The 27183-nt window shown below is 39.2% G+C and overlaps 1 protein-coding gene and 2 pseudogenes across 5 annotated transcripts in view; 2 read left to right on the forward strand and 1 right to left on the reverse strand.

Annotated features, from left to right (window-relative positions):
* The window catches only part of LOC140504868 (NACHT, LRR and PYD domains-containing protein 12-like), a 138919-nt gene that overhangs the window by 64574 nt on the left and 47162 nt on the right, over window positions 1–27183 (reverse strand). For all 5 annotated transcript variants that reach the window (XR_011967258.1, XR_011967257.1, XM_072610233.1 and 2 more), the window contains exons 7-12: window positions 24997–25167; window positions 22520–22690; window positions 20089–20259; window positions 17695–17865; window positions 4113–4283; window positions 1445–1516 (exon numbers count right to left, since the gene is read on the reverse strand). Coding sequence is in view for 3 of the 5 variants with exons in the window: in XM_072610233.1 (XP_072466334.1) it covers window positions 1445–1516; window positions 4113–4283; window positions 17695–17865; window positions 20089–20259; window positions 22520–22690; window positions 24997–25167 (927 nt within the window). In the remaining 2 variants the exon portion in view is untranslated. The remainder of the gene's footprint in view (window positions 1–1444; window positions 1517–4112; window positions 4284–17694; window positions 17866–20088; window positions 20260–22519; window positions 22691–24996; window positions 25168–27183) is intronic.
* On the forward strand, window positions 6256–6852 carry LOC140503174 (protein DBF4 homolog A-like; annotated as a pseudogene).
* On the forward strand, window positions 7069–8517 carry LOC140503175 (protein DBF4 homolog A pseudogene; annotated as a pseudogene).

The raw sequence follows: 27183 nt of genomic DNA on the forward strand, positions 1-27183 counted from the left end.
AACACTTCTCCCTTTGTGAAGTAGGCAATGCAATTATCACTATCCCCATTTTATGAGCAAGGAAGCTGGATTTAGAGAGGTCAAGTGGCTTGCCCTGTGTCAGGTGGTCATTATTGCCTGATTGATTATTTTTGCTGTTAGTTACAAGAAGATTCAAATCCCAGTAAGAACAAATTTCCTACACCAAAACTGATGACTAGTTATAGTTGGAAATTAAGTATACTATTTGGTGGCTGGATGTGAAGCATTATAAGTTTTTGGAAGAGGATGCTATTTCCTGAAGTCATAAAAGCCAGTATGTGTCAGGTAGATGCCTCACATTTATTAAACGCTCTTAAAAAGTATTATTGTCATGTCTTCAAACTATGTTCACTGAATCATCAGAAATTGTTGAACTGCAATCCCTGATCCTGAGGAACCAAAGCAAAATGAGTAGACTTAAAAATTCAGTTAGGGCTTAATTCGATCAATATGATGCTGAATACCTTCAATATGATGGAATTCCTTGCTGATATGCCTGAATGGGAAGTGCTGTTTTTAGACAGTCTTTGTTTTCATGCCTGCAATTAGTCTCTAAATGCTTGTGATGTCATTAGGAATGTCTTTTGAGACAACTTTCACTCAAAACACTTGTACTTTAGTCACAACTCAGGGAGTGATCATGCCAAAAGAAGCATAGGACCACAGATTTAGAGCTGAAAGGATCTCAGCAGCCATGAATTTCACTTACCTCAGTTTACTGGGGAGGAAATGGAGGCCTTGAGAGGCTAAGTGATTTACCCACTGACAGAGAGATAGTATGTTTTGAGGCAGGATTTGAATTCAGGTCTTCCTAACTCAGAATCCAACACACCAGCATGCTACTTAACTTTCATGGACAGTAAAGCAGAGCATAGGAGGGATAAAGAGAGAGAGAGAGAGAGAGAGAGAGAGAGAGAGAGAGAGAGAGAGAGAGAGAGAGAGAGAGAGAGAGGGAGTATGCATGCATGCATGCTCCCTGCTTATCTTTATATTAAGCACTTACTATGTGTCAGGCACTGTGCTAGCAATTTAGAGCAGTGCCTAGGCTGAAAAATCAATTGTCAAATTGAGGCATGATCATATGCATGTGTTATGTTGTATGTCAATACATTTAAATGTGCTTGTGTAACACTAAATAACAGGTATTAGTATTTTCTAGAGGACAAGCATCTGAAACAAGTATCACACATGAGAAATTTACATGGAAGGCTTCATCAGTTTGTTCATGTCTATGTGTAATTCATCCACACAGAGTCTGTGGAAATAGGAAATAAATCATATTTTCTTTTTTCTGATTCTAGTGGGATTCTCTCACTCATCAGTTCTGAAGGCTGCTATACCAGCCCAGTCACTGGGGGGAAGAAGGGAAAATCTCAGACATACACGAACCAACACTCACATTTATCACACATGAAAAACTTACATGGAAGTCTTTATGTGCATCAGGGCTTCCGTCTGTTTGTTCGGGTCTATGTGTAATTCATCCATACAGTGTCTGTGGAAATAGGAAATAAATCATATTCTCTCTATTTTGATTCTAGCAGGATTCTCTCACTCATTAGTTGTGAAAGCTGCTATACCAGCCCAATCGCTGGGTGGAAGAAGGAAAATCTCAGACATACTTGAAACAATACTCACATTTATCTCCCCACTGTTCCTCTCTTCTGTTTTTACTCTTTCACAACCCCATCTCTATCCTCTCTGTCTAGGAAACTGACAAAATGCCTGTTAGGACACAAATTATGATATCCGTTTCTTGCCTAGTCTCTTTTCTTACCTAGCCTTAATAACTAAAAGTTGTTGCCTCAGTCAAACAAAGACCTTAGCTTAAAAAGGTCAAGGTCTCCCACTGCATCTGAGGTCATTTCCAGTCATCCTGATCTATATCTTGCCACTGAATCCAGATGACTCTTGCTGCACAGTTCTCACTCACTTAAATCAAATTCATTTGCAAGTCATGCCATCACCTTCCTGATGTCACAGTCTTCTTGGAGAATAAGGAACAAACAATAACAATAATACAAATAAATAGATAGCATTTATATAGTGTATTAAGGATGACAAAACACTTTACAAATATTATCTCCTTTATCCTCACAACCCTGGAAGGTAGGTGGAAGGCCTGGGTTCCAGGAAGATCATTAACCTCAAACTATTTATTATTTGCTAGCCATACTTATTAAATTGATTATGAAATACCTAGATTACTCTGGGTATAATTACTCTGTCTCCCAAAAATTTCATTCATTACAAGTCACTGTGCCACCTAGCTGCTACTAATGAAGCTGCCAGGCAGGGAATATTAATGCCAACTTTTTTCCCAAAAAAAGATTGTTTCAAATCCATCTCCAAGATGACACAATGTAAAGGGCTATTCTAGCATGAAAATGATTTCCTGCTGAGCCATCTTATATGTGCAAGAGACTCCAATGTGTAAAGTACTAAACAAAAGGCCCTGAGTGAATATTAACCTGTTCTCTCCACCTCCAGTTCAGGCTTCAGAGACTGGAGTCTGGCTTCAGAGATCAAAGGTGAATCTGAAATTCTGCCGTGATCAAGATGGGTACCATTTTTCTTCATGAGCCCATCTTCACTAATGTAAGGGAGAATATCTTAGAATGCAGCCAAGGACATGAAGAGCAGCCTTCTATCACTAACAGGCTCGAAGTTAACCATGGGATGAGGCCTGCTGTCCCCCTTTGCTTCCTCCCTGCTTTATCCCTCAACCAGGGACATTCTTAAAGATTTCAAAGCAGAAAACCGATATTACAATGCCATTTACTTCCCTTACAATCACTGCTTGAGAGCTCCTAAAATAGAAGGAGCATTAATAGCACACAGTAGAGATGGGATTTTTCCTGTATAAAAATGGAAAGTTGCTGGACACAAATCTAGAAATTCATATGACTCCACCCCCACTACCTCCCTTTAAGCTCCTTGTCCTCCCCACTCTGCAGGACCTCAGTTACCTAAACAGAATATTCTTTAATTAATCTCATTTGAATAGAGAAATCTGTACACAAGTTTTGTCCTTTTAACTTCCTGACAGAGATGAAGATATAGTATCATTTATCAAGGGATCTCTTTACTGACAAACACAACTTTAGTAGCACTAATTTAATCTGGCTTGCCTTTGGGTTGGGTTAACACAAAAGTGGTGGAAAAGAATACTACTTTAATTTTCTCCACAGGAAAAAGAAAAGGCAAAGTCTAGCAATGCTTGATGTTGAACATTTTGTTCCAAAATTCTGTGTCCCAAAACTAAAAACTGCACAGGTGAGAATCTTGGCTGGACACATGTTCAGATCTAAAAAGTTAACACTGCATATCCCATAGGAAGCATCTGTCTGCAAAAAGCCTAGTAAAGGCTTCAAGACATAAGAAAAGACACACATTTTACATCTGAACTTCCTTTCCAGCTTTCTTACTATCTCGCCTCTCTTTTTCTCTCTTCCTCACACCTTTTCTCTCCTTTCCATCTTCTCCCTCTGGATGGATTAGAGAGGGGAAAGCCTTGAGGTATGGAAACCAATAAGTGGGCTGTTCCAATAGTGAAGGTGTGAGGTGATGAAGGTATGAACTAGAAGAGGAATTGTAAGCAAAGAGATAAGAAGCAGATAAAGGAGACTTTTGGAAGAAGAAATTATAAAATTTGGCAACTGATTATATGTATGGAATGAGAAAGTGAGGAATCAAGGAACAGTGAAGTTACAAACTTGAGTAACTAGAAGGATGGTATCCTTAACAGAAGTAGGGAAGTTAGGATGAGGTGTGGGTTTTGTTGGAAAGGTAACCAGTTCAGTTTAGATGTGTTGAGTCTGACATGCTTACCGGATATCCAGAGACTAGGATTGATCATATAGATTTGGGAGCCATGCACATAGATGTGATGATTAACTGTTGGAGAGAAAGGCAGTATTCCCTTTGCCAACCACCTTTCCCTGTCATGTTACTACTGAGGGCACAGTGAGAGGGAGAAGGGTGATTGGGCAGATAGTTTCCACTCTCCATTCCCTGGTTTGTGTGGCCCTCTCTTCGGCTGTCCTTGATGCCAAGCAGAATACTCACCCAGTGAATATGTAGGAACTCACCTCAATTTGTCTAATTCGCTGTTTTGATTTCCCAAGGCCATATACAGAAGTTTTATTTCCATCTCTTCCAAGGAATTTCCACTCAGATCTAGGTCTTTTAGGCTCTTATTGCTCCTGAGAGCAGAGAAGAGATTCGGGTAACATGTAGAGGTAAGATCACAAGATGCCAAACTGTGGGAGAAAGCATAATCAGAAGGAAAGTGGTTCAATTTTTCCATGATTAATTCACTTCCTGCCTTTGGGCAATGCTAAAAACAAACAATTTATGATCACCATTCTTTGCCATCTCTTTTTCAGTTGAAAGAATGCAGTTTCTTTAAGAAAAGATCAGTCTTGAAGTTGGCAAATTAAAGGCAGAGATTAGCCTGAGCTCTCCCTGCAAATACCTTTAAAAAGTGACTCAACAAATCCTAGAGCAGCAAAACCCACAAAAAGATGGAATGAAGCAAATTTTCAGCCCAACACAATTTGGAAGGTCAGCGAGAAAGGTCTGTTGCAGCAGGGTGAGAGACAAGTGCAGTCCAACACAGGGCAAACCACTACAGGTCACAACAGCACAGCCCTGGCCCCAGAAAACCAGGAGCAGGCCTTGGGAGTGACTGAATCACCAGCAGCAGCAGCAATTGCTGCTGCTGTTGCTTCCAGAGCTCTCAGCCCACAGAATGTAAGGGAGTTGAACAACTGGTCAGAAGGAGATTAAAGGGGTTTGTTTGCTAGGACTGGGAGAAGAACTCTCTTACCTTGCCTATACTTGGATCTGGGTTTCAGTCCTGTGTGGCAGTCTCAGACTGAGAAGGAACACTAGCACAGCAGAGCTTATGGCTACAGAGGAAGGAGCACCTTCCTCACTATTCCAGGACAGAAAAGAGTGCTTGCGGTTGCTCACAGAGAAAAGCACAGACCAGGAGAGTAGTAAACACCTCTCCTTAGAAATCCAGAGGTTTCCAAAGTGGGTGATACTGCCCCCAGGGGAGCACTGGAATGACTAAATATGGGGGTATGGGTGGTAGTGTCCTGGGGTGCAATTGTGGGGCACTGAACAAAAATAAAGGGGGTAGTGGAAGAATAAGGAAAAAAGAGAAGAAAAATTTGAAAATCCATTTCTACATGTTTCATCTGTTGTTTAAGAGAGGTAAAATCATAGTGATTCTGTTATTTTCCAAATAGCAACACCAAATGAAAGTAATACCCAATCAGTGGTCATCTACCAAACACTTAATAAATGTTTGCAGGGGAGAGTGTTACACATTTTCAGGAAGTCTAGGATGCATCAGCAGGAATATATGCATGTAATGACTTGTTTACAATATGATAATATATGGTTGCATGATGTAATATTGTATCATCAAAATTTCAATGCAGGGGGAAACCCCACAAATTTACATCAAATTATTATATTTAAGATGCAGCATTTTTTTAAATTATCTTTTTTTTTTGGAATGAAAAATTTTTGTTCATAAAATTAAAGGGTTAAAAAAAGATAGATTTCCAAGGTGGGGGGCACTGAATTTTTTTTTTTTTTGAAAAAGCAACAGTAGGGCAAATAGGTTTGGGAATCTTGACATTAGATCATACCACTTGGAAGAAGTGAATATAGGTCCCTAGAAGTATTTATAAAGATAGCTACACAAAACCACTGAAGCTTGGGACAATGTGCCCTCCACCTTGGAAACAGAGCTCTACCTTAACAAAGAGTTAAAATGTCAAGTAATAGGGTGGGAAATTGAGCAAAAAACTGAAAAAACTCTGACAATGGAAAGTTACTATGGTGACAACGAAAATCAAAACACACTCTCAGAAGAAAACAAAGTCAAAGCTCCTGCATCAAAAGCCTCCAAGAAAAATATGAATTGGTCTCAGGTCATGGAAGAGCTCAAAAAGGATTCTGAAAAACAAGTAAGAGAAGTAGAGGAAAAATTGGGAAGAGAAATGAGAATGATGCAAGAAAATCACGAAAAACAAGTCAACAGCTTGGTAATGGAGACACAAAAAAAAAATACTGAAGAAAATAACACCTTAAAAAACAGACTAGTCTCGGCCTGCTCCCAGCCCGCTCTCTTCCCACCCCAGCAGGTGGCCTGACTAGAGAAGTGGCAGGCCCTGTGGGAGCCGGCCCCAGCATGTGGACTGCGGTGCAGCAGCCATGAAAACCAGCACCAGGAGGATCCACAGCAAAGACCATCAGCCAGCAGGTGGTATCCAAATAAAAAATGAGAAAAGCAGACCATCTTTGAAAATGGTGAAACGTTAACAAATCAGAAAAGTCTAAATATAAGCCACTCTGGGGAAAAGTATTTTATCTTGATTTGCTATCTATTGTGATCTCTGAAAACTGAAAAAGACCTTAAGGAACTAGGAGGGAGAGTTGAAGAATTTCTCAGCAAAAATATGTTACCTAATTTCAAATAAAAAGGAAGCAAAATATGCTCAGTCACTGAGGTGTATTTCTCCTGTCCCAAGTCCAGAATCAATACATACAGGAGGAAATACTTCACCTCACCCTAGCTGTGATGGAAGTTCATTCAAGACTCCAGATTCAGTATGTATGAGCAGAGGAAAATTATTAGTTGAAAAAGCTATCAAGGAACATGAATTCATCCCTTCAAATAGTATCCTGTCAAATGTTTTATCCTGAGGAGTGAAAATTCTTCATATTGATGATATTAAATACTATATTGAACAAAATAAAAAAGAATTGTGTCTGATCAAGAAATCAAGCACATCAGTAGGACAGGTGTAGCTTCTCATACATCCCCCACGTTGCACCATCCCTTGTCACAAAGAAAAACAGTTGAGCAAAAACATCAGACACTGTACTGGCTTTGTGCCCAATATTCTGTCATCCTGGTCTCCCCAACTCTGATGTGAGGGCGGAGGAGTGTTTGACCATTTTATCTCCAAGACCCAAGTGGGTTTTTACTTCACTAAGAGTTCAGCTTAGATTTAACCAATTTTTTGTGGAAAACAATTGGGTATTCAGAAAACAAAACAGGAAGGCTCAAAAAAGTCATATGTAAAGGTGAAAGATTCAAGCTACCATTACAGACCATTTTCCTTCCAATACACCTCGGACAAACTATTCCATTCCTAAGTCCTGCAGTCCTTTTGATTTGAATAAAAGATCTAGTCTGAAGAAAAAAGCACAAGCTAAACAAAGGAGCAGAATGGGAGGTGAAGTCAGTGAAGGACAATGCCCTCCTGCACAGCTCCCACTGAGAGAACAAGAAGAAAGGCTACTGAGAGTGCTGCTCCCAGAGATACAAGGCACTCTAGGCGATGCCATCTTCTAAGTAAACAGCACAGAAACTTTGCACAAAATACTCAGTATCAAGTTGTTGATGACATCATATCCAAGTTGGTGCATGACCTTGTAGAATATAACAGCAATATATCCAGAAGAGTAAAATGCAATATTGGATCCTTTGCTCCCATCAGAAATACAAGGAACGAATCTGACAAATAGCTGGAATTGCATTGTGTTTCCCTGAATGACTCTCAGGGAAATGCTTCCCAACAGGTGATCAAACAGGACTTCCAATATCAAGAAAGCAGGGATCCTTCACAGAAGGTTGCCTTCAGTTCAAAGCTCATAAATTCATTTGCTTCATGCAGTCCATGTCCTTACAACTCAGCAAGCAAACTTGGAGAGCACTTGGATTCTAGAAAATCTTATATAATAAATCCAGTGAAGAACATTAAGTTGGATTTGGTACAACTACCTCTGAATAAAGATGTGTAAGAATATTCTCCTGAAGTTTCTGACCATAAAGCAACCAAAAATGAAAAAGACTTGGAAGAACTAAAAATGGAATGCCGCCCTTATGTCCTAGAGACTTTTATGCATGTTTCTGATTTTGATGAAGCAGACAAAAATGTGTCTCAATTAAAACGGAAGTCAGATAGTATAATTTTTCCAGATACCCATCAGAAGAAAAAAGGCACTAGTTCCCCACATGGGAATGGTTCTAGTCTTAGCAGTCTACCAGAGCGGCCTACTGGTCAAGCCAACATAATATCCCATAGTCATTCTGGTGAAGAACCCAAAGAAGTGGACATTGAAAGTACAGACAGTTTGCCTTCTGCAAAGCTGCAGTAAGAAGTAAAAATAGTATTAGGGAGAAATAAAAAAAGAAGGCAGCAGAAGAATGTCGAAATACATTCAAAGAACAAAGCAGCATTTCCTGCTGCAAAAGAAGAAAACTGTATTTGTAGTTCACCAATACAGTCTTTAGTGGGATTATTTCAAACCAGTGAAGACACTTCTGAATTTCTGGGTTCGACAAGCTATTCTGAAAACCATAGTTCACTTGACATGTTGGAGGTCCAGGAGGAAGAAAATGGGAATAGTTTGTTGTCCATGTTTCTCTCTTCCCCATCTTCATCCTCCACGCTTACTAGGTTTTAGAGGAGTTTTTTGTTTTTGTTTTTAATTTGTGTTTTTCATGAATGGCAAAGATTGTATAGCTGAAAATATTTTTATATATGTACAAAAATTCTTGTTTAATTTTTTGTGTCATCTGTACATTTTAATAACCAAATGTAACTATTAAGAATGAAGATGATTATTAGTATTTTCTTAAGAATTAGGTACTTTTATATAAGTGTAACTGAAGTTAAAATGTCTGCTACTTCACATGTTGTGTACATAACTTTTAAATAAAACTGCTTCTGAATGAGCAGTTAAATATAACTTGCACTGCAAGGAAAATGACTTGCAACGAAGAAAGCAATTTTGAGTAACTATAGAAGTCATCTAAAAACTTAGTGTCTTAAATTTGGGTGCTACAATTAAATATATTTAAATAACAGATCTGGGACAACATCGATACCACTGAAAACTATGAATCACAGTAAAAGAGCATGTTTACACATTACAGTGTGCAAATGTGTGAGTGCTGCTTCAGGAGATGTTTGGTATCTGTCCAGCAATATCCTAAAGTATGTCGCATCCATTTATCCTTTGCATTTCTTAAGAACTGAATATATGCCAATACAATAAAAAAAAAAAAGACTCCTAAAAAAACCCCAAAAAACAACAAAAACACAGACAAGGTCAAATAGGAAAAGAGGTCTAAAAAGCCAATAAGAAGAGGGATGTCTTAAAAGTAGAACTGGTCAAATGGAAAAGGAGGTCCAAAAGCTCACTGAAGAAAATAATTCGTTAAAAATTAGAATGCAGTAAATAGAAATGAATGACTTTATGAGATATTAGGAAACAATAAAACAAAACCAAAAAGAATGAAAAATTAGAAAGCGATGTGAACTATGTCAGTATAAAAACAACTAACCTGGAAAATACATCCAAGAGACATAATTTTAAAATGACTGAACTGCCTAAAAGCCATGATCAAAGAAAGAGTCTAGAAAACATCTTTAAAGAAATTATCAAGGAGAGGGGGCAGAGCCAAGATGGTGGAGTAGAAAGACACACATACACATAGCTCCGAACCCACAACCCATAGAACATCTGTAAAAAGTAACTCATGGCGAATTCTGGAGCAGCAGAGGCCACAGAACAGTGGAGTGAAGGAGATTTCTGTTCCAGAGGGACCTGCAAACCTCTCACAAAAGGTCCGTCACGCTGCGGATGCGGAGCCCAGCCCAGCCCTGCAAGGCCCCAGCACCGAGAGGAGAAGACCCGAGTGGGCTTCAGGGATGGGATCTCCAGTAGCCACGTGGGTCCCTCCACCCACAGGTGACAGGGGTCAGTGAGAAGGTCTCTTTGGTGGGTCAAGAGGGGAGTGGGGTGCCCCCATAACTCAGGCCCCCTTGGGAGGCAACAGTGGAGGCGGGAGCAGACCAAGGCTCCCCAAGCTGGCAGGAGCCTGGATCCATTGTTGAAGGTCTCTGCATAAACCCCCTGAGGGAACTGAGCCAGTGAGGCAGACCTGCCCCCACCTGAGCACCTGAACTTAATCTCACACTGAATAGTAGCCCTGCTCCCGCCCAAAGCCCTGAGGCTGGGAAGCAGCATTTGAGTCTCAGACCCCAAGCGCTGGCTGGGAGGATCTGGAGGCAAGGTGGGTGTGAGGAGAATATTCAGAGGTCAAGTCACTGGCTGGGAAAATGCCCAGAAAAGGGAAAAAAACCAAGACTATAGAGGGTTACTTTCGTGGTGAACAGGTTTCTCCTCCCATCCTTTTTGATGAAGAAGAGCGGTGCTCACCATTAGGGAAAGACACAGAAGTTAGGGCTTCTGTATCCCAGCCCTCTCAATGGGATCAGACCTGGGAAAAGCTCAAAAAAGGCTCAGAAAATTTTGAAAATTATGTTAGAAGATGGGAGGAAAAAATGGAAAGAGCAATCAAAGACATGCAAGCAAAGTATGAACAGCAGATCACCACCCTACTAAAGGAGACCCAAAAAAATGCTTCAGAAAATAACACCCTGAAAAATAGGCTAACTCAACTGGCAAAGGAGGTTCAAGAAGCCAATGAGGAGAAGAATGCTTTCAAAAGCAGAATTAGACAAATGGAAAAGGAGATTCAAAAGCTCACTGAAGAAAATAGTTCTTTCAAAATTAGAATGGCACAGATGGAGGCTAAGGACTTTATGAGAAAGCAAGAAATCACAAAACAAAACCAACAGAATGAAAAAATGGAAGATAATGTGAAATATCTCATTGGAAAAACAACAGACCTGGAAAATAGATGCAGGAGAGACAATTTAAAAATTATGGGCCTACCTTGAAGCCATCATCAAAAAAAGAGCCTAGACATCATCTTTCATGAAATTATCAAGGAAAACTGCCCTGAGATTCTAGAACCAGAGGGTAAAGTAAATATTCAAGGAATCCACAGAACACCGCCTGAAAGAGATCCAAAAAGAGAAACTCCTAGGAACATTGTGGCCAAATTCCAGAACTCCCAGGTCAAGGAGAAAATACTGCAAGCACTAGAAAGAAACAATTCAAGTATTGTGGAAATACAATCAGGATAACATAAGATCTAGCAGCTTCTACATTAAGGGATCGAAGGGTGTGGAACAGGATATTCCAGAAGTCAAAGGAACTAGGACTAAAACCAAGAATCACCTACCCAGCAAAACTGAGTATAATACTTCAGGGGAAAAACTGGTCTTTCAATGAAATAGAGGGCTTTCAAGCATTCTTGATAAAAAGACCAGAGCTGAAAAGAAAATTTGACTTTCAAACACAAGAATGAAGAGAAGCATGAAAAGGTGAACAGCAAAGAGAAGTCATAAGGGACTCACTAAAGTTGAACTGTTTACATTCCTACATGGAAAGACAATATTTGTAACTCTTGAAACTTTTCAGTATATGGGTACTGGGTGGGATTACACACACACACATGCACACGCACAAGCACACACACATAGAGACAGAATGCACAGAGTGAATTGAAGAGGATGGGATCATATCTTAAAAAAATGAAATCAAGCAGTGAGAGAGAAATATATTGGGAGGAGAAAGGGAGAAAAGGAATGGGGCAAATTATCACTCATAAAAGAGGCAAGCAAAAGACTTATTAGTGGAGGGATAAAGAGGGGAGGTGAAAGAAAAACATGAAGTTTACTCTCATCACATTCCAGTAAAGGAAGGAATAAAATGCACACTCATTTTAGTATGAAAACCTATGTTACAATACAGGAAAGTGGGGGATAAGAGGATAAGCAGGGTGGAGGGATGATGGAAGGGAGTGCATGGGGAGGAGGGAGCAATATGAGGTCGACACTCATGGGGAGGGACAGGATCAAAAGAGCATAGAAGTAATGGGGGACAGGATAGGATGGAGGGAAATATAGTTAGTCTTATACAACACAACTATTATGGAAGTCATTTGCAAAACTACACAGATTTGGCCTATATTGAATTGCTTGCCTTCCAAAGGGAAGGGGTGGGGAGGGAGGGAGGTAAAGAAGTTGGAACTCAAAGTGTTAGGAACAACTGTCGAGTAATGTTCTTGCCACTAGGAAATAAGAAATACAGGTAAAGGGGTATAGAAAGTTATCTGGCCCTACAGGACAAAAGAAGTTGGAGACAAGGGCAGAGAGGGATGAAAGAAGAGAGAGCAGATTGGTCATAGGGGCAATTAGAATGCTTGGTGTTTGGGGAGGAGGACAAAAGGGGAGAAAATTTGGAACCCAAAATTTTGTTAAAACGAATGTCAAAAGTTAAATAAATAAACAAACAAACAAACAAACAAATAAATAAAAAGAAATTATCAAGGAGGGGCAGGTAAGTGGCACAGTGAATGGAGTTATGGCCCTGGAGACAGAAGGACCTGAGTTCAAATTCAGACACCTGACACTTACTAGCTATGTGACCTTGGGTAAGTCACTTAAACCCAACTTCCTCGTCTCCTTCCTCCAAAAAAAGAAAGAAAGAAAGAAAGAAATTATCAAGTAAAACTGCCTACATATTCTAGAACCAGAGGGTAAAATAGAAATCTAAAGAATTCACCAATCATCTCCAGAAAGAGATCACAAAATGAAAATGACCAGGAATATTATAGCCAAATTCCAGAATACCCTGGTCAAGGAGCAAAACTGCAAAGAGCCAGAAAGAAACAATTCAACTATCTTGGATTCAGAATCAAGATAACACAAGATTTAGTAGTTTCTACATTAAGTGATCAGAAAACTTGGAATATGATATCCTGGAGGACAAAGAAGCTAGGACTACAACCAAGAATCATCTACCCAGAAAAACCAAGTATAATATTTCAGGGGCAGATATGGACATTCAGTGAAATATAGAGGAATTTCAAGTATTCTTAAGAAAGACCATAGATGAATAGAAAATTTCACTTTCAATACAAGACTCAAGAGAAGCATAAAAAGGTAAACAGGAAAGAGAAATCATAAGAGACTTATTAAAGTTAAACTAGTTAAACTGTTACATTCCTACATGAGAAGATGATACTTGTAACTCATAATACCTTTCTCATTACTAGGGTAGTTAGAAGGAGTATATATATAGACAGAGGGCAGACGTATGAGTTAGGAAAGGATATCTAAAAAATAAAATTAAGGGGTGAAAGAGGAATGTACTGGGAGAAAGAGAAAGGGAGAGAACTGGATAGATTACCTCACATAAAAGAAGGAAGAAAAAGTTTTTACAGTGGAGAGGAAGATGGGGGAATTGATGGGGAGTTAGTGAACCTTGCTCTTATCAAAATTGGCTCAGAGGGAATAACATACACACTCAATTGGGTATAGAACTATATCTTACCCTACAGGAAAGTAGGAATGAAGGGATGAAGATGGGGGTGGTGATAGGAGGAAGGGCAGATGGGTGCAGGGGGTAGTCAGAAGGAAAACATTTTTGAGGAGGGATGGTGAAAGGAGAGAGAGAATAGAATAGATGGGGTGGGGGAAGGATGGAGGGAAATGTAATTAAGAATAGTAACTGTGAAAAAAATCTAGAAGCAAGTTTCTCTGACAAAGGCCTCATTTCTCAAACATATAGAGAACTGAATTAAATTTATAAAAATGAGAGCCATTCCCCATTTGATAAATGATCATAAAATATGATTAGTTTTCAGATGAAGTAATCAAAGCTATTTATAGACATATAAAAAATGCTCTAACTCACTATTAGAAAAATGCAAATTAAAACAATTCGAAAATACTCCCTCATACCTATTATGTTGGCTAAGAGGACAGCAAATGTAAATGACAAATGTTGGAGGTAACGTGGGGAAAAATATGACTTTAATGCACTGTTGGTGGAGTTCTGAAGTGATTCTGTAAAGCAATTTGGAACTATGCCCAATTTGGCTATAAAGCATGTATTCCCTTTGACTTTGCATTACCATTACTAGGTATATATTGCAAAAGAAATTATTTTTAAAAAAGGAAAAGGAAAGGAACTTATAAGTACAAAAATATTTACAGCAGCTCTTTTCTGGGGAATGACTGAATAAATTGTGGCATGTGACTGTGATGGAATACTATTGTACTATATAGGAAAGGCTGAGCAGCATACTCTCAGAGAAACCTGGAAAGACTTATAGGAACTGATGAATGGTAAAATACACTATCTGCAAAATAGCAGCAATATTGTAGAATGATTAGCTGTGAATGACTCTGAATGGATTAGAGAGGGGAAAGACCTGAAGTATGGAACCAATTAGTGGGCTATTAAAACAGTGAAGGTGAAAAGTGAAGGGGAGCTGCATACGCACAGATAAGAAACAGAAAAAGGAGATTATTTTCTTTTCTTTTTTTTAAAATTTATTTATTTAACTTTTCAACATTCATTTCCACAAAATTTTGAGTTTCAAATTTTCTTCCCATTTCTCCTCTTCCCCCACCCCAAAAACGCTGAGCATTCTAATTGCCCCTATCACCAATCTGCCCTCTCTTCTAACATCCCTCCCTTCCCTTATCCCCCATCTTCTCTTTTGTCCTGTAGGGCCAGATAACTTTCTACACCCCATTATCTGTATTTTTATTTCCTAGTTGCAAGAATAATACTCAACAGAGTTGTTCCTAACACTTTGAGTTTCAACTTCTCCCCATCCCTCCCTCCCCACCCATTCCCTTTGGGAAGGCAAGCAATTCAATATAGACCATATCTGTATAGTTTTGCAAATGACTTCCATAATAGTCGTGTTGTGTAAGACTAACTATAATTCCCTCCATCCTATCCTGCCCCCCATTGAATCTGTTCTCTCTTTTGATCCTGTCCCTCTCCAAGAGTGTTGACTTCAAATTGCTCCCTCCTCCCACTGCCCTCCCTTCCATCATCCCCCCCACCCTGCTTATCCCCTTATCTCCCACTTTCCTGTATTGTAAAATAGGTTTTTATACCAAAATGAGTGTGCATTTTATTCCTTCCTTTAGTTGAATGTGATGAGAGTAAGCTTCATGTTTTTTCTCTCACTTCCCCTCTTTTTCCCTCCACTAAAAAGTCTTTTATTTGTCTCTTTTATGAGAGATAACCTGCCCCATTCCATTTCTCCCTTTCTCCTCCCAATATATTTCTCTCTTACTGCTTGATTTCATTTTTTTAAGATATGATCCCATCCTATTCAATTCACCATGTGCTGTGTGTGTGTGTGTGTGTGTGTGTGTGTGTGTGTATGTAATCCCACCAACTACCTAGATACTGAAAGAAGTTTCAAGAGTTACAAATATTTGTCTTCCCATGTAGGAATGTACACAGTTCAACTTTAGTAAGTCCCTTATGAATTCTCTTTGCTGCTTACCCTTTCATGCTTCTCTTGATTCTTATTTTTGAAGGTCAAATTTTCTTTTCAGCTCTGGTCTTTTCATCAAGAATGCTTGAAAGTCCCCAATTTCATTGAAAGACCATTTTTTCCCCTGAAGTATTATACTCAGTTTTTCTGGGTAGGTGATTCTTGGTTTTAATCCTAGTTCCTTTGACTTCTGGAATATCCTGTTCCACACCCTTCGATCCCTTAATGTAGAAGCTGCTAGATCTTGTGTTATCCTGATTGCATTTCCACAATACTCGAATTGTTTCTTTCTAGTTGCTTGCAATATTTTCTCCTTGACCTGGGAACCCTGGAATTTGGCCACAATTTTCCTAGGAGTTTCTCTTTTTGGATCTCTTTCAGGAGGTGATCGGTGGATTCTTTCAATATTTATTTTGCCCTCTCGTTCTAGAATCTCAGGGCAGTTTTCCTTGATAATTTCATGAAAGATGATGTCTAGGCTCTTTTTTTGATGATGGCTTTCAGGTAGTCCCATCATTTTTAAATTGTCTCTCCTGGATGTATTTTCCAGGTCAGTTGTTTTTCCAATGAGATATTTCACATTATCTTCCATTTTTTCATTCTTTTTGTTTTGTTTTGTGATTTCCTGGTTTCTCATAAAGTCGTTAGCCTCTGTCTGGTCCATTCCAATTTTGAAAGAACTATTTTCTTCAGTGAGCTTTTGAACCTCCTTTTCCATTTGGCTAATTCTTCTTTTGAAAGCATTCTTCTCCTCATTGGCTTTTTGAACCTCTTTTTCCAATTAAGTTAGCCTATTTTTAAAGGTGTTATTTTCTTCAGCATTTTTTGGGTCTCCTTTAGCAAAGTGTTGACCTGCTTTTCATACTTTTCTTGTATCTCTCTCATTTCTGTACCCAGTTTTCCTCCACCTCTCTAACTTGATATTCAAAATCCTTTTTGAGCTCTTCCATGGTCTGAGCCCACTGAATATTTATTTTGGATGTTTGGGATACAGAAGCCTTGACTTTTATGTCTTTCCCTGATGGTAAGCATTATTCTTCCTCATCCAAAAGGATGGGAGGAGATATCTGTTCACCAAGAAAGTAACCTTCTATGGTCTTATTTTTTTTCCCTTTTTTGGGCATTTTCCCAACCAGTTACTTGACTTTTGGGTCCTTTGTGAAGAGTAGGGTATACTCTGGGGACCTGTAAGATATCAGTTGTTCCAAGGTGGCACAATCAAGTGTGTACTGGTCTGAGTGGAGGGAAGGATTTTTGTGCTCAGAATCTTAGCAGAGTTTCCTCTCCACAGGCACCTGCTCTACAGTTCCGCCAAGCTAGCACTGGGGTGGGGGTGGGGGGGGGGGTGGGATTCAATCAAGGTGTGGGGACAGGGCCACCATTCAGTGTGATACAAAGACCAGCTCCCTCAGTGCCCCTAGGGGTTTTTATGATCCAGCAATGGTCTCGGGCTGCTGTAGGGCCTGCCATGAGAACTCCTGCTGCCTGCCCAATGTGGCCTCTGCGGGCGGCTGCCTGAGGCCAGAGCTATGGGAAGGCCCTTCTCCCTTCCTGGCCAGCTGAAAAAACCCCATCACTAACCTTTGGCACCTGTGGGTTGAGGGATCTGTGGACCCTCTGCTGCTGCGACTGGAGATTCCGCACCAGAGGGCTGTTCAGGAGCTGTGCGCATGGCCAAAGCTGGGCTGGGCTGGGCTCTGCACTCCATTCTGCGTCCAATGCAACTGATGTTTCCTGTGGGACTTTCACATCACCCTGGGCTGGAAATCTCCTCCACTCTGTTTGCCACTTCTGCTGCTCCAAAATTTGTTGAGAGTCCCTTTCTACAGGTATTTTATGGGCTGTGTGGGGAGACCCTGCATATGTGTGTCTTTCTACTCTACCATCTTGGCTCTGCCTCCAGATTATTTTCAAAGAAGAAGCTACAAAGGTTAACAATTGAATGTATATGGGGTGAGAAAGTGAGTAATTAAGGGTACTAATGAAGTTGTAACCCTGAGTAACTAGAAGGATGGTATCAACAGAAACAGGAAAGTTCAGAAGAGATGTGAGTTTTGTTGCAAAGATAACCAGTTCATTTTAGACATGTTGAGTCTGACATGCTTACAGAATATCCAGAGACTGAGAATGATACTACAGATTTGGGAGCCATGCATACGGATGTGATAATTAGCTATTACAAAGAAATGCAGTATTGCTTTAACAAGCCAGGCTTTCCCTGTCACATTCCTCCTTAGAGCACAGAGAGAGGGATAAGGGCATGTAACTATGAACCCTGAAGGTGGATTAAGCAGTTTCCACTCTCCATTCCTTGGTTCTTGTTGCTCTCTCTTCCTAATGATTCCAAATTACTCTCTCTCTTTTTCTGTCCAAAATTCCAAACAGAACATCCACAAAGGGAACATGTGGGAACTCACCTCAGTTTCTCTAACTTGCAGTTTGGGTTCGCCAGGGCCATACACAGACGTTTTATTCCTCCCTCCTCCAAGGAATTTCCACTCAGATCTAGTTCTTTAAGGCTCTCATTGCTATTGAGAGCAGAGAGGAGATTCTGGGAATATTCAGGGGTAAGACAACAAGATGCCAAGCTGTAGGAGAAAATACAAGCAGAGGGAAAGTGGTCACTTCAATTTTCTATGATTAACTCACTTCCCATCCTTTGCTGAGCAATGCTAAAAATTCATCCACTTTTGATCGCCATCCTTTGTCATCTCCTATTCAGTGGAAAAGATGTAGCTTCTCTAAAAACAGTCAGTCTCTTCCAGAGAACAGCATTTATTGACCTCAAAATATACTATAAGGCAAGAATCATTAAACTATTTAACACTAGTTTAAAAAATAGAAACGTATACCAATAGACCAGATTAGATAAGAAAGAATTAGAAACAACTAAATTCAGTAATTACTCTTTCAACAGAATGAGAAGATAAGTAACTCACAGAAGAAATACCTATGTAAAATAATTGCTGGAAAAATTAGATAGAATTTTGGTAGAAATTACATTTAGAAAAACATTTACAAGCTCAAAATGTACACATGACCTTAATATGGAAGGTCATAATGTAAAAAAATGAGAGAAGGCAAGAATCAGATCAGGAACTTTAGACAACCAGGCAAACAGAGAATTTTAGACAGCAGCAACAACAAAAGGCAAAATAGCTCATATTCATTACATGAAATTGAAAAGTTTTTAATTCTTAAAAATTTTAAAGCAGAGACCTGGTCCCACACTACCATTTCACTTCCCTTCCAATAACTTCATAAAAGCTCCTAAAAGAGAAGGAGCTGTTGTACCACACACTGGAGATGGTATCTTTACTGTACAAAAAAAGAAAACTGCTTGACACAAACCTGGAAATTGCATGACAGCACCCTCACTGCCTCCCTCCCAGTTCCTTGCCCTTCTCCCCACTCTGCAGGACCTCAGTTAACTGAACAGAATATTCTTTAATCAATGTCAGTTGAATATAGAAATCTGTGCACAAGTCCTGTCCTTTTCCTTTCCCGGAAGAGATGAAGATATAGTATCATTTATCCATGGATCTCCTTGCTGTCAAATACAACTTTAATAGCACTAATTTAATCTGGCTTGCCTTTAGTGGTGTTAATGAATAAATGGTGGAAAAGAACATCTCAGTTTTCCACACAGGCATAAGGAAAGGCAAAATCTAACGGTGCCTGGTGTGGAACACTTTGTTCCAAAATTCTCTCTCCAAACAAAGAAAGCCAGGGTGACAATCTCAGCTGGGCACATGTCCAAAGATGAAAAGTGAACACTGCATATCCCATAATTAGGATATATAGTTCCATCTGGCTGCAAAAAGCCTTGTAAAGGCTTCAAGACATAAGAAAACATACTCACGAGAAAATTCTCCATTCCCCAGGAAAGTGCTGAATGCAGTTTGGGAATATCTACTTTGCTTTCTCGGATGTTAACAAGGGCCTGTGTTACAAATTCAGCATCTTTAATTTCATATAAAGGAGAAGAACATTCTAGGACATTAGTATTAGAAAACAAGAATTGCTTATAATCTCTATTGGTTTCTCCCTTAATCCACTGCAGTGATTGTGACTTGATTTCCAGTGACGTTCTACATGGAAGTTTCCTCTCCAGCTCCCTTCTTGTCTCTTCTTCCTCTCTGCCCCTCCCTTCTGCTTTCCAGCCCTCACCTTATTTGCCCCTCTCCCTCTGGATAGATTAGAGAGGGGAAAGACTTGAGGTATAGAAAGAAGTTAGTGGGCTACTGCAATAGTAAAGGTGAAAGGTGATGAGGATATGAAATAGAAAGGAAGGTGTATGATGAGAGATAAGAAACAGATAAAGGTAATTTCTTTGGAGGAAGAAATTACATTATTTGCCAACTGCTTATGCGTATGGGGTGACAAAGTGGGGAATCAGGGAAAATAGTGAAGATGTAATCCTGAGTGACTAGAGGGATGGTATCCTCAATAGAAACAGTGAACTTAGGTAGATGTGGGTTTTGTTGAAAAGTTAACCAGTTTTGTTTAGGCACGTTGAGTTTGACATGCTTATGGGATATCCAGAGACTAGGACTGATAACATAGATTTGGGAGCCATGTGCATAGAAATGACAATTGGCTCTTAGAGAGAAAGGCAAGCCTTTCTCTCCCTGTCATGTTCCTCCTTAGGGCACAGTGAGAGGGAGATTATAAGGCTGTGAACCTTGAACCTGGATTAGGCAGACAGTTTCCACTCTCCATTCACTGGTACGTGTTGTTCTCTCTTCCTAATGCACCCCTGTTCCTAATGCCAAATAGAACATCAACAAAGGGAATATATGGGAACTCACCTCAATTTCTCCAACTTGCAATTTTGATTTTCCAAGGCGTTACACAGAAGTTTGCCTGCCCTATCGTCAATAAAATTTCCACTCACATCAAGGTCTTTGAGGTTGTTATTGCAAAGAAGAGCAGAGAAGAGATTCTGGGACCATGTAGGGAAAAAAGTACAACTGCCCAAACTGTAGGGAAAAACATAATCAGAGGGAAGGTGTTCAATTAAAGTTTTCCATGATGAAATCACTTACTGTCTTTCTCTGGGCAATGTTAAGAAATCATCAACTTTTATGATCACCATCGTCTTTCTTCTCCTATTCAGTGGACTGAATAAAGTTTCTTTTAAAATGGTCAGTCTCTTCCAGAGAACAACATTTATAGATCACAAATTATAGTATAAGGTAAGAATCGATAAACTAGATTTAAAAATGGGAAAGTTTAACAATAGACCATTTTCAATAAGAAAGAATCAGAAACAACTAACCTCAATAATTATTCTTCAGTGGATATAAGAAGACAAATTACTCATGGAAGAATTTCCTATGTAAAAAAAGTTGCTGGAAAAACTCGATAGTATTTTGGCAGAAATTAGGTTTAAGACCAATATTTACAATATATACCATAATTAGCTCAAAGTGTATATGTGACCTGAATATGGAAGGTCATAATGTAAAAAAAAAAAAATGAGAGAAGGCAAGAATCAGATCAGGAAGCTTAGACAACTATAAAAAGCAGAGATTTCTTAGATTGTGGCAACGACAAAAGACAAAATAGCTCATATTCATTAGAAGAATTTGAAAAGTTTTTAATTCCTGAAGATTTCAAAGCAGAGAACTGGTGCCATAGTACCATTCACTTCCCTTCCAATCACTGCCAGAGAGCTCCTAAAAGAGAAGGACCATTTGTAGCACACCCTAGAAATGGGATTCTTCCTGTATAAAAATAGAAAGCTGCTGGACTCAAACCTCGGAATTTGCATAACTGCACCTCCACTGACTCCCTTCTAACTCCTTTTTCTTTACTCCACTCCTCAAAACCCCATTTACCTGACCATGACATTCTTTAATCAATCTCAGTTGAATAAAGAAATCTGTGCACAATCTTTATCCTTTCCTTTTCCAGACAGAGATGGATATAGATGAGCATATAACATCATCTATCCAGGGATCTTTTTGCTGTCAAATACAACTTTAATAACACTAATTTAATGTGGTTTACCTTTAGTGGTGTTAATGCATAAATGGTGGGAAAAATATCTCCTCAGTTTTCCACACAGGCACAAGGAAAGGCAAAGTCTAGCAGTGCCTGGTGTTGGACATTTTCTTCCAAAATTCTGTCTCTTCAAACAAAGAGAGCTAGGATAAGATCAGCTGGACACGTGTCCAAAGATGAAAAGTGAACACTGCATATCTCATAAAAAGGACCTTTAGTTCCATCTGGCTGGAAAAAAGCCTAGTAAAGGCTTCAAGACATAAGAAAATATACTCAGAAGAAAATTCTCCATACCCCAGGACAGTGCTGAATGCAGAAATCTGCACTCAGGGCTTCATGCAGTTTGGGAATATCTACTTTGCTTTATTGGATGTTAACAAGATTCATCATCTTGAGTCTCATATAAAGGAGAAGAACATTCTGAGAAATTCATATTAGAAAACCAGGGTTGTTTACACTCTCTACTGACTTCTCCCTTAAGCCACTGTGGTGATTGTGACTTGATTTCCAGTGACATTCTACATGGAAGTTTCCTCTCCAGCTCCCTTCCTGTCTCTTCTTCCTCTCTGCCCCTCCCTTCTGCTTTCCAGCCCTCACCTTATTTGCCCCTCTCCCTCTGGATAGATTAGAGAGGGGAAAGACTTGAGGTATAGAAAGAAGTTAGTGGGCTACTGCAATAGTAAAGGTGAAAGGTGATGAGGAAATAGAAAGGAAGGTGTATGATGAGAGATAAGAAACAGATAAAGGTAATTTCTTTGGAGGAAGAAATTACATTATTTGCCAACTGCTTATGCGTATGGGGTGACAAAGTGGGGAATCAGGGAAAATAGTGAAGATGTAATCCTGAGTGACTAGAGGGATGGTATCCTCAATAGAAACAGTGAACTTAGGTAGATGTGGGTTTTGTTGAAAAGTTAACCAGTTTTGTTTAGGCACGTTGAGCTTGACATGCTTATGGGATATCCAGAGACTAGGACTGATAATATAGATTTGGGAGCCATGTGCATAGAAATGACAATTGGCTCTTAGAGAGAAAGGCAAGCCTTTCTCTCCCTGTCATGTTCCTCTTTAGGGCACAGTGAGAGGGAGATTATAAGGCTGTGAACCTTGAACCTGGATTAGGCAGACAGTTTCCACTCTCCATTCACTGGTACGTGTTGTTCTCTCTTCCTAATGCATCCCTGTTCCTAATGCCAAATAGAACATCAACAAAGGGAATATATGGGAACTCACCTCAATTTCTCCAACTTGCAATTTTGATTTTCCAAGGCGTTACACAGAAGTTTGCCTGCCCTATCGTCAATAAAATTTCCACTCACATCAAGGTCTTTCAGGCTGTTATTGCAAAGAAGAGCAGAGAAGAGATTCTGGGACCATGTAGGGGAAAAAGTACAACTGCCCAAACTGTAGGGAAAAACATAATCAGAGGGAAGGTGTTCAATTAAAGTTTTCCATGATGACATCCCTTACTGTCTTTCTCTGAGCAATGGTAAGAAATCATCAACTTTTATGATCACCATCGTCTTTCTTCTCCTATTCAGTGGACTGAATAAAGTTTCTTTTAAAATGGTCAGTCTCTTCCAGAGAACAACATTTATAGATCACAAATTATAGTATAAGGTAAGAATCAATAAACTAGATTAAAAAATGGGAAAGTTTAACAATAGACCATTTTCAATAAAAAAGAATCAGAAACAACTAACCTCAATAATTATTCTTCAGTGGATATAAGAAGACAAATTACTCATGGAAGAATTTCCTATTTAAAAAAAGTTGCTGGAAAAACTCGATAGTATTTTGGCAGAAATTAGGTTTAAGACCAATATTTACAATATATACCATAATTAGCTCAAAGTGTATATGTGACCTGAATATGGAAGGTCATAATGTAAAAAAAAAAAAAAAAATGAGAGAAGGCAAGAATCACATCAGGAAACTTAGACAACTATAAAAAGCAGAGATCTCTTAGATTGTGGCAACAACAAAAGACAAAATAGCTCATATTCATTAGAGGACATTGAAAAGTTTTTAATTCCTGAAGATTTCAAAGCAGAGAACTGGTGCCATAGTACCATTCACTTCCCTTCCAATCACTGCCAGAGAGCTCCTAAAAGAGAAGGACCATTTGTAGCACACCCTAGAAATGGGATTCTTCCTGTATAAAAATAGAAAGCTGCTGGACTCAAACCTCGGAATTTGCATAACTGCACCTCCACTGACTCCCTTCTAACTCCTTTTTCTTTACTCCACTCCTCAAAACCCCATTTACCTGACCATGACATTCTTTAATCAATCTCAGTTGAATAAAGAAATCTGTGCACAATCTTTATCCTTTCCTTTTCCAGACAGAGATGGATATAGATGAGCATATAACATCATCTATCCAGGGATCTTTTTGCTGTCAAATACAACTTTAATAACACTAATTTAATGTGGTTTACCTTTAGTGGTGTTAATGCATAAATGGTGGGAAAAATATCTCCTCAGTTTTCCACACAGGCACAAGGAAAGGCAAAGTCTAGCAGTGCCTGGTGTTGGACATTTTCTTCCAAAATTCTGTCTCTTCAAACAAAGAGAGCCAGGATAAGAATCTCAGCTGGACACGTGTCCAAAGATGAAAAGTGAACACTGCATATCTCATAAAAAGGACCTTTAGTTCCATCTGGCTGGAAAAAAGCCTAGTAAAGGCTTCAAGACATAAGAAAATATACTCAGAAGAAAATTCTCCATACTCCAAGACAGTGCTGAATGCAGAAATCTGCACTCAGGGCTTCATGCAGTTTGGGAATATCTACTTTGCTTTATTGGATGCTAACAAGATTCAGCATCTTGAGTCTCATATAAAGGAGAAGAACATTCTGAGAAATTCATATTAGAAAACCAGGGTTGTTTACACTCTCTACGGACTTCTCCCTTAAGCCACTGTGGTGATTGTGACTTGATTTCCAGTGACATTCTACATGGAAGTTTCCTCTCCAGCTCCCTTCCTATCTCTTCCTCCTCTCTGCCCCTCCCTTCTGCTCGCCTACCCTACCCTCTCCCCCTCTCCTTTTCTCCTCTCCCCTTGCTCCTCTCCCTCTGGATAGATTAGAGAGGGGAAAGACTTGAGGTATGGAAAGCAGTGAATAGGTTACTGCAGCAGTGAAGGTGAAAGGTGATGAGGGTCTGAAATAGAAGGGTAGCTGTATGAAGAGAGGTAAGAAACAGAAAAAGGCAATTTCTTTGGAGGAAGAAATACATTATTTGGCTAGTGAATATGTATATGTGGTGAGAAAGTGAGGAATCAAGGATAACTGACAAAATGTAATCCTGAATGACTAGAAGGATGGTATCCTCAACTAAAATAGGAAAGTTAGGAAGAGATACAAATTCTTTTTAAAGATAACCAGTTCAGTTCAGAAATGCTGAGTTTGACATGCTCATGGGATATCCAGGGACTAGGACTGATAATACAGATTTGGGAGCCATGCCCATAGATGTGATGATTGGTGATAAAAGGCAGTATTCCTTTGACAAACCAAGCTCTCCCTGCATGCTCCTCCTTAGGGCACAGTGAGAAGGAGAAGGTTATAAGACTGTGAACCCTGAACCTGGATTAGGCAGACAGTTTCCACTCTCCATTCCCTGGTTCATGATGCTCTCTCTTCCTAATGCTCTCCTGTCCCTAATGCCAAACAGAACATCAACCAAGGGAATATATGGGAACTCACCTCAATTTCTCCAACTTGCAATTTTGATTTTCCAAGGCCTTACACAGAAGTTTGCTTGCCCTATCGTCAATAAAATTTCCACTCACATCGAGGTCTTTCAGGCTGTTATTGCAAAGAAGAGCAGAGAAGAGAATCTGGAAACACAGAGGGGAAAGACCACAACACTGCAAACTGCAGGAGAAAACATAATCAGAGGGAAAATGGTCAATTCAGTTTTTTGTGATTAAATCACTTCCTGCCTTTCTCTGGGCAATGCTAAAAACTCATCCACTTTTTGATCACCTGTCATCTCCTATTCAGAGGAATCAATGTGGTTTCTTTAAAAATGGTCAATCTCTTCCAGAGAACTGCATTTATAGACCCTCAAATTACACTATAAGACAAGTATCATTAAAACTATTGAGTACTTTAAAAAAAAGGGGAAGTATACCCATAGACCAGAATAAATAAGAATCAGAAACAACTAACCTCAATAATTACTCTGCAAACAACATGAGAAGATAAATTACTCACAGAAGAACTGTCTATGTAAAAAAAATTACTTGTAAAACTGAATAGCATTTTTGGCAGAAATTATGTTTGCACCAATATTTACAACATTTATCATATTTAGTTCAAAATATATATTTGACTATGTATGTTCATAATCTAAAAAATATGAGGGGTCATAATGTAAAAAAATGGAAAAGGCACAAATTGGATCAGAAACCTTAGACAATTATGAGAAGTAGAGAATTCTTAGAAAGTGGCAACAACAAAGGACAAAATATTCATTACATGAAATTAAAAAGTTTTAATTCTTAACAATTTGAAAGCAGAAAATAGGTCCCACAGTACCATTTACTTCCCTTCCCATCACTGCCCCAGAGCTACTAAAAGAGAAGTAGCATTTGTAGCACACACTAGGGATAGGATCTTTCCTGTATAAAAACAGAAAGTTCCTAGATAGAAACTTGGAAATTTGCATGACTGCACACCTCTGCCTCCCTGCCAGTTCCTTGTCTCCCCATTTTGCAGGACCTCAATTTACTGAACAGAATATGCTTTGTTGCTGTATTGTATTTTTTAATATATAATTTACTGATTTTTCAGTTTTCAACATTGACTTCCACAAGAATTTGAGTTCTAAATTTTCTTGCCATCTCTCCCAACCCCCACCCCAGGACAGCATGTACCCACCTCTTCCTCCAATCTCTCCTCCCTTCTATCACCACTCTTTCTTCCATCTCCCCTCTATTTTTGGAACAGAATATTATTTAATTAATCTTGATCGGATATAGAAACATGTGCACAGGTTTTGTCATTTTCTTTTCCTGGCATAGATGAAGATATAGTATCATCTATCCAGAGAACTCTTTTCTGCATTATTTGATGCAAATTTTCCATGTTTTTGTTTTTCTTTTTTTAAAATATATAAATTATTTTTAAGTTCTCAACATTCACTTCCACAAGAATTTGAATTCAAAATTTTCTCATCTCTCCCCACCCCCCAACCCAGGCTAGCATGCACCCCATCCACCCTTTTCTCCAGTCTGTCCTCCCTTTTATTACCCCCCCTTTCTTCCATCCCCCTCCCCTCTATTTTCCTATAGGGCCAAATAGATTTCTACACCCCATTGCTTGTACAGATTATTTCCCAGTTGTAAGCTAAAACAATTTTTAACATTCATTATTAAAGTTTTGAGTTCCATATTCTCTCTCTTCATCCCTCCCCATCACTCTCATTGTGAAAGCAATTAATTCAATACAGGTCATACACGTGTAGCCATGCAAAACACTTCCATAATTGTTTGGTTGCGAAGGACTAATCACATTTCCCTCTATCCTATCCTGCCCTCCATTTATTCCATTCTTTCCCTTGACCTGTCCTTCCACAATAGTGTTTGCTTTTGATTATCACTTTCCCAGGTTTTCCCTCCCTTCTATTATCTTCCCTCTCCTATTCCTTCCCTCTGCCTTCCTGCAGGGTAAAAGAGATGTCAATATGTAATTGAGTGTGTGTCATTCCCTCCTTAAGCCAAATTCCATGAGAGTAAGACTCAATTGTTCCCTTTCATCTACCCTCACTACCCCTCAATTATAAAAGCTCTTTCTTGACTCTTTTCTGTGAAATGATTTGCTACATTCTACCTCTTCCTTTCTCTTACTTATAGTACATTCCATTCAGTAATAAATTTTATTTTTAGG

Source organism: Notamacropus eugenii, chromosome 5 (genome assembly GCF_028372415.1).
Source record: "Notamacropus eugenii isolate mMacEug1 chromosome 5, mMacEug1.pri_v2, whole genome shotgun sequence".
NCBI lineage: Eukaryota > Metazoa > Chordata > Mammalia > Diprotodontia > Macropodidae > Notamacropus > Notamacropus eugenii.